We start from the raw sequence: 8129 nt of genomic DNA on the forward strand, positions 1-8129 counted from the left end.
CACTCTATGATCCTAGTTATTATATAATAGACATATGTGTAATCTAATTAGTCAATTAATAACTAATTAATCAAGTTAAGACACTCTAGGACATGGGAACACTTTGTTTCAAGTGTTAAAGATCACAACGGTTGCAACCAAGTGTTGTAGGGCATGGCTAGTGAGTGTAGGGTTCAAGGAAAACTCCTTTAGGGAGTTTACGGTTTTGTGGTCACTAACAAAAGAGTTTACGGCCGTAAGCTCACACACTTATGACCATTTGTTGTTTTGAAGCCTAAAAAGTTGTAACGCCCCGATTCTCAGGTAATAATTTAAATAAAAATATTTTTGGGTTTTTGGCCCTACTCGACGAGTTGGTTGCCCTACTCGTCGAGTAGCAGCGGGTCGGATCGCGAATTAAGTGGCCTACTTGGCGTGTCCTTTGTTGGACTCGATGAGTAGGAGCTGGAGAGTGAAACCCTAAGTTTTGGGGTTTGCACCCCTATTTAAAGAAGCTTAAGCCTCTTTCAGTTCTTTGGAAACTCCCTTTTCATCTCTATCTTATGTGTGTATGTGCCCTTTGTGTGTTGAAGTTTGAGAGAGGATTTTTGGTGGAAAAGTTTGGTGAATAAAGTGATTTTGGCAAGGATCTGGGAAGAGATCCGATTTCTTCCTCTGTGGACATCTCTTGGGAAGGTAATCGGCCATTTCCCTCAGTTATTTCAGTTAGACCACATCTTTGAATGAGTTTTAGGGTTTTTGAAAGGGGATCAAGTTGGTATGGCAATCTATGGGCTAGATCTGAAGTTGTAACTTCGGATCTGGACCCTCTTTGGATTATTCGAGCATTAAGTTCCAGCTTTAGTCAAGTTTAAGGTCCCCTTGGTCCATGAGCACCCATTAAGAGCTTGGTTTTGGCATTTGGAGCTTGTAAGGCAATGCATGCACGTAAAGTTTGAAACTTTACGTGATAAGCAGGCTTAAGGAAGCTAGATCTACAATTTGGGACCTTGCCATGGCTTATAAACGTCTGCATGTTAAATTGACTGAAGGAACTCGACGAGTCGCAAAGCCGACTCGGCGAGTCATATGAAGATATGCATTGGACCCGGCGAGTTGGATGAACAACTCGGCGAGTCAGTTGAAGGAAGCCGTGAACTTGACGAGTTGGTTGAACAACTCGGCGAGTTAGATGAAGATGGTCATGAAACTCGACGAGTTGAAGAACAACTCGGCGAGTTGTATGAGTTTTAGCCAAGGATATGTTTGCATGTATACCCGTCAAGTTGCAAGGAGGAAACTCGACGGGTGGCCTTGAGACTTGATCAGGATTGAAAGGAACTCGACGAGTCACCCCGATGACTCGGCGAGTTAGTATGTGCTTCATAGACTCGGCGAGCCGCCAAGTGTACTCGGCGAGCCGCCGAGTGTACTCAGTGAGTTGAGGTCAACATGAACTGTTGACCTTGACCAAGGAATTTGACCTTGATCAGGGATTGAATAGTAGGTTATGGGGTGTCTCATAAGAGTAAGAACTTATGAGTATATTGTGCTACGATTATAAGTGGTGGAGCCGGTGTCAAGTAATCCGATAGTTGGAGTTCGCATTCTATCGACATCTGCGAGGTGAGTTATCCTCACTATATCGATAAGGTCTACGACACCAAGGCCGACCCTTTATGATTTACATCCTGGGTTAGGATGGTTGCTTTGTTATTGCCATGTTAGATTTCATTCTGGTTTAGGATGGGTGTTATGTTATTGCTTTGCTAGAATTTATCATGCTTAGGATGGTTGTTATACTAGAGATCGGTAGTTATGGTATGCTGCATAAGATTATGATCTATTGGATTGGAATCAAAATAGATAGTATGTTATGCTTTTATGGCCCGTGAGGATTGGTATGTTAGTGACCTGTTAGGTCGATACTCTAGCTATGAGTGAAACACTATGATTGATGGTCAATGAGATAGATATGTTTGTTATGTGTACATGCCAGTATATGATAGTATGCGTACATGGTTAGTTACTTGTTGGCTGGGTTGAGGCGGTCCTGCTTTGTGCTAAAGGCCAACACACCCTCTGAGCGGTCCGGGGAGACTGTAGGCCCAGTAGGGCGGACCAGTCCGACCGATGGCCCAATATGTATGTTGTTTGATTGATCGTATGGCTATGGTTTCTGCCAGTATGGTATTGGTATTTTGGGGGTAGCTCACTAAGCCCTCGGGCTTACAGTTTTTAGTTTATTGTTTTAGGTACTACAGGAGAGCGAGGGAAGGTGAAGGCGTGACCGTACCGCTCCTCATCCTCATGATCTATTTTGGGACACTCTGATGATAAATGAATTCGAAATGTTTTGTAAAAACAAATACTATTTGAATCTTTTGTTAGTATTAAAAGTTTAAATTTGGCGTAATTTATGGGTGTTACAAAAGTCATTTCATGCATTCCTACTTCATGTTTAAGCCTTAAGAAGTGTATGTGGCATCAATACACTCCTAAAATGGAGTTTACGGCCCATGGACCATTTCTCCATGTGTTTGCTGCCGTAAACTCCTATGGAACATGGTATTTTGATGTTTTCAAGTCTTAAACACTTCAAGGTAAAAGTCTAGGCTAGTTTCTAGGCATTAAGAAGGAATATGGTGCATTATAACATACTTTGGGGTGTTTACGGTTTTGGGAGATCGCCAAACTGCAAACACATATAAATGGGGTTTCTTGGTGATTTTTGAGTGCGAAACACATCAAGGGAAGGATCTAGGCATGTCCCTAAGGCATTATGAAGGACTAAGGCATCCTAAGGCACCTCACTTGGTGTTTACGGTTTTGGGAGCTTCCCAAAACCGTGAACACCTTGTTCTTGGTGTTCTTGGGTCATTTCCTTGATGCAACAATGTATAACAAGCTTAATAAGACTCTAGGATAGAGGTACTTACTATTTGGAAGCTTGAAATGAGCTAAAAGTCCAAGAACACTAATGTGTGTTCTTGGTGTTTTGGAAATCTAATCAAAACATGAAATTTGATGGATTAAAAGATGTATAATCACTAGTTGTTATGATCGAACAACAAATCAAGCCAAGAAGTACTTACGTTTTCGGGAAATCGGGTGAAAGACGGAATGGTAGTTGAGAGTGTTTGGAGTTTACTCTTGAGATTGCAAGTTAGAAATGAAGTATTTTGGGGAGTAAACTCATGCTTAAGGCATGAGTTTACGGTTTTTGGAGGGATTTACGACCCAAACATAAAAGTTTGGCTGTGAATCTCTTAACTATGTGGTACTTGCGGTTTTGGAATTTCAAGACTCGAGACGACATTTCCTTTCACCCGTTCGTTTAACGAATTATTATTATTATTATAATCAAACGAACGTTAAATTTACTTTTAAATAAATAAAAATGAAGTTGACTTATAATTTGAAGTGATTGACCTTAGGGTTTGACCGAACGAAAATTTCGGGTTGTCACAGTTTACTAGAACAATAATAGAAATTTTTAGTTTATGTCTTCCATGTCATTGCAGAACTCAACAAAAGTTAGCGAATAACATTCAACATTATCAATGAGGTTTTCTTCTTTTCCTTTTCCTTTAATGGAATCTTGACAAAGTTGAAAAAGATGTGCAGGTATGCAACAGGTGCTTGAACAATGGCCTGTGCTACCACATCTATAGCATGAACCATCAGATTTTTGTGAGGTACCAGTATCATTCCTTGCCACTTTGGCATTGTCTTGTGTATGGACATTGTTTCTTTGTGAAGAATGGTAATTATTCATTTTCTGGCCACGACCACGATTATCAGCTTGTCTATGAAAAGAATTATGGTTTTGATTTTGGCTTTGGTTTCGATTAAAATATCCACGACCTCGTCCTCGACCACGACCACACCCTCGTGCATGTGTATTGTTTCGATGAGTAGCATTTGCTTCAGGAAGTGCTACTGATCCTGTTGGACGAGATTCATGATTTCTCATCAAGAGCTCATTTTTTTGCTCTACAACAAGCAGACACGCATTCGGTTCAGAATATCTTGTGAACTTTTGCAATTGATATTGTTGCATCAAGGCAATGTTTGTTGCATGAAACATGGAGTAAGTTTTCTCCAACATATCTTCATCAGTAAATTCATCTCCATAATACTTGAGTTATGAACATATTTTGAACAAAACTGAGTTGTATTCGCTTACCTTTTTGAAGTCTTGAAACCTCAATGTTCTCCATTCATCTCTAGCATTTGGAAGTATAACTTCCTTTTGATGATCAAATCTTTCTTTCAAAAGATTCCAGAGAATACTTGGATCCGTATCATCAAGATATTCAAATCTCAACATTTCATCAATATGTTTATGAAGGAAAACTTGTGCTTTCTCCTTATATTGTGCTAAACAATTATTAAATTTGTATATAGCATTTGAGATTCCCATGGATTTAAGATGCATTTTTACATCTATCATTCATGGCACATAGTTTTTCAAACTAACTTCAAGGGTTGCAAACTCGAACTTTGCAAAGTTGGACATATTGTAACTATAAATTTTAAACAAAATAAAAAATTTAAATTAAAATGCATTTATTTCAATAACTATTACACAAAAAAGAAGCGCTAAAGCTAACATTGCTTACAAGCCTAAAAGTAGATGAAATTTCATATTATCTTCGATGTTAAGGATTAGGATGAAAAGTAACATGACTATTACAGTCATGATTATCACAAAAGCATGAATAATCTTAGAGCTTGATTTCATGAAATTGATTTGTTTGATAGAAGAGAGAAATATTTGTTGTGGGTAGAATAAGTAGTGTAAATATGTTTATTTATAGTAAAAAATATAGTTGTTGTTTTTTGTTGTTTATAACCGTTTCATATATATCCGTTGGGTATATATATTATGTACATTTATGTATTTTATAAATCATTTAATAAGACTTATAACTAATACATAACTTTACTTGGTATAATTTTAATAATTAGAAACATAAATAAATTTTAGTAAATATTTAAATAAAATTATGAAGAGTATCTAAAATATGAATAAACATTAACATGTATAAATAAACGTTAGTATATAAGGATAAAAATTAGTTCCGTATGCATAAATAAAAGTTAGTTGCATAATGTAAATGTTAGTATGCATAAATAAAAAGTTAGTTGCATAATGTAAATGTTAGTATGCATATATAAAAGTTAGTTGCATAATGTAAATGTTAGTATGCATAAAAATTAAAATACATAAAAAATGTTAGTATAAGAAATAAAAATCGTTAGTAGTCCATAATGTCCATAATATATAAGCTTTATTAATTCATTAGTATTATTATTATTTTAATATGATGAAAGATTTTATAATTAATAGTGTTTTTACTAAGTTATACATACATTGATTAGAGCTTTCATGTTGATGACGTATTATAAATTCAACGCGATTAAGATAATTTAAACCAAACTAAATAATAACAGTGATAAAGAAATTTAATGGATAAGAAAGAAGATTTAGAAGAGGTATGAGATATTTATATCTTTTGAAATTGTATTGTTATATCTTTTGCAATAACATGTTATTTACACTACAAAAAAATACATATCATATGTCATGTAAATAATATGATAGGATAACTCTCACCAATTAATGGTGTCATTCACAATTATTTACAATATATATATATATATATATATATATATATATATATATATATATATATATATACACACACACACACACTAGTTGTGAAACTCGTGTACTACACGAGTTTACTAAAAAAATATGGATATTTATAAATTTAGGGAGTTTGAATTTATAAAGAAAGAAAGAAAATTATTGAATTATTAAAATGTAATATTCAATTTGTTATTTTTAACTTTTTTTTCATTTCTCTTTTAAATTTAAAAAATAATATAAATAAATAAACAAATGAAATAATTTGATTAAATTTAGAAACTTAGAAATTAAAAGGAAACTTGCATTAATCAAACTGATACACATTTATTATTGTACTTATTATAATTATTACATTTAAATATTATGTTTAATTTAATAAAATGGAAAAACTCGTTAAATGACAAGTGAAAAAAACAATAAATTAAAAAATCTTAGAAAATAACATGTGTCAAATACAATAAGAATATGACATTTGGCAAAAATGATTTCCATTTATTAGAATACTCGGTGTGAAACATGTGTATTACACGAGTTGATAAAAAAAATATTTCAAAGTTTAAATATTAAAAATGTTTTAAAATAAAATTTCAAAATAAATAGACATATTCAACTAATGAATAAATAGAATCACTATTAAGAAGATCATCCATAATATCAATGATTGTTTTGTCATATTCATTAAATTTATTATCATATTAAATGTATTTTAATATATCATATATATTTTTTAAGATTCTTTGCATTTATTATCACATTAAATATATTTAATACTTTACATATATAAATTTAGTATTATGTGGCATATTAATTGATTTAATTCAAAAAAACCACAAAATAACATGTGAATTTAAATTTAATCAAAAAATTTACAAAATTACATGTGACAAATTTAATGAGAAGATGACATTTGGCAAAATGATCTTCATTTATATATATATATATATATATATATATATATATATATATATATATATATATATATATATATGGGACAGTTGACTTGCGTTTAAAAAAAAAGATCTTGAGATTCAACCTCAGTCACATATTTCTCATTTGCTGCTCTAACGCTCCAATATATCGTCATCAGCGGCGTGTGCCTAATCATAAATGATAATATGGCAGAAATGTATAATCGTATATGATTATACATATTTATACGTATATGCCTAATAATAAATGATTATACACATATGTCTGTTCACATATTGAGTAATCATATATGATTATAATGATTGGTGATAGAAGAGGTGGTGGCGGCAGAGGTAACAGTGGTATAAGTGACGGAGGTTGCAGTGGTGGGGTCGGCTGGAGGCAGAGGTGGTGGCAGTAGTGGAGGCGGTGGCGGTTGTGGTGGTGGGGAAGGTGGCGGAGGTGAAAGGAATGAGTGACACTACTTAATCATTTATTATTATAACTGACCTGCCGCGCCGGTACACCGAAGTGTTAGAGTGGTAGATGTGAATTATATGGTTGAGGTTAGATCTCAAGCTTTTTATTTTATTCTGAATCTCAACGAACCTACTTTTATATATATATATATATATATATATATATATATATATATATATATATATATATATATATATATATATATATATTACAGTTTTGTAAAAAAATGAGTTTTTACAACCTTAAACTCATGAAAACGAATAAACAAAAAAGTTAAATTGATTTATGGAAACAAATTAAAAAAAATACTAATTTGTAAAAACATGAGAATATTAAAAATATATAGACACATTCGTATTACAACTCGATGCTTCTTTACCTACGATGATTTGCAATACCTTAAAACTATCAAAATCCTATCATATTTATAATACTTGAACTCGTTTCAGTGATTCTGGTCATCTAAAAGAAGCCTTAGAAATGGAAATCAAGAACCATTCTTTTAACCCATCAGGTTGCTTGTAAAATACCAAAAAAGGAATTTTCACACGTTATCATTCCTATTGTCACTTTACAAATGGTGATTAATTAAACTCAATGCACAAAAAAGCTTTTAAATGTGCAAATGCTCATATCTGTTATATGTTGGAATGACATTTTTAGAGTATTTGCATCGGTAAATGCATTTCATTTTCCCTCAAGAATATACATAGTTTCTACCCAAGGCTTGCACACCAATGATTTGTTGGAATGTCATTTTTATAGTATTTGTATCATATTGAGATACTCTACTTGAAGCTTAGTACATTTTGTCATTTGTTTCATGGTACCAGTCATTTACAAATGAAACTTGCTCGTGTCTGTTTTGAGGGTTTCATTTTATCTGAATGGTAAGTTGGAAATAAGGGAATTTCTTCTATGATATCTCTTCTCAAGAGGTTATATGTGCAATCAATAAATGTAGAAGTATGCTGCAGGAGGCTATTACTATAAACCAATGTTTGTTTATTGAAATAGATGAAACAATGAAGGTGCTTGGTCAGTAGATTCATAGAAAGTATATGAGTATACATGTAATAAGCCGTGCTTGTCATCATCCGGA

General features: G+C 33.0%; 1 protein-coding gene across 1 annotated transcript; it reads right to left on the reverse strand.

Annotated features, from left to right (window-relative positions):
* Window positions 1-3475: 3475 nt before the first annotated feature.
* Window positions 3476-4420, reverse strand: LOC145060269 (uncharacterized). The gene is made up of 2 exons (XM_079007964.1): window positions 4169-4420; window positions 3476-4120 (listed from the first exon to the last, which is right to left on the reverse strand). The coding sequence occupies exons 1-2, from the start codon at window positions 4418-4420 to the stop codon at window positions 3476-3478; spliced, it is 897 nt and encodes a 298-aa protein (XP_078864090.1).
* Between the last annotated feature and the right edge of the window lie 3709 nt (window positions 4421-8129).

Source organism: Lactuca serriola, chromosome 6, assembly GCF_051521515.1.
Source record: "Lactuca serriola cultivar US96UC23 chromosome 6, Lser_US96UC23_V15, whole genome shotgun sequence".
NCBI classification, from domain to species: domain Eukaryota; kingdom Viridiplantae; phylum Streptophyta; class Magnoliopsida; order Asterales; family Asteraceae; genus Lactuca; species Lactuca serriola.

Bases quoted from the DNA above. Each gene is read 5' to 3' on its own strand.
- LOC145060269 (XM_079007964.1), bottom strand. From the start codon at position 4,420: ATGCATCTTAAATCCATGGGAATCTCAAATGCTATATACAAATTTAAT. The intron at 4,121-4,168 runs GTAAGCGAATAC...TCATAACTCAAG, and splicing joins GGTTTCAAGACTTCAAAAAG to TATTATGGAGATGAATTTAC.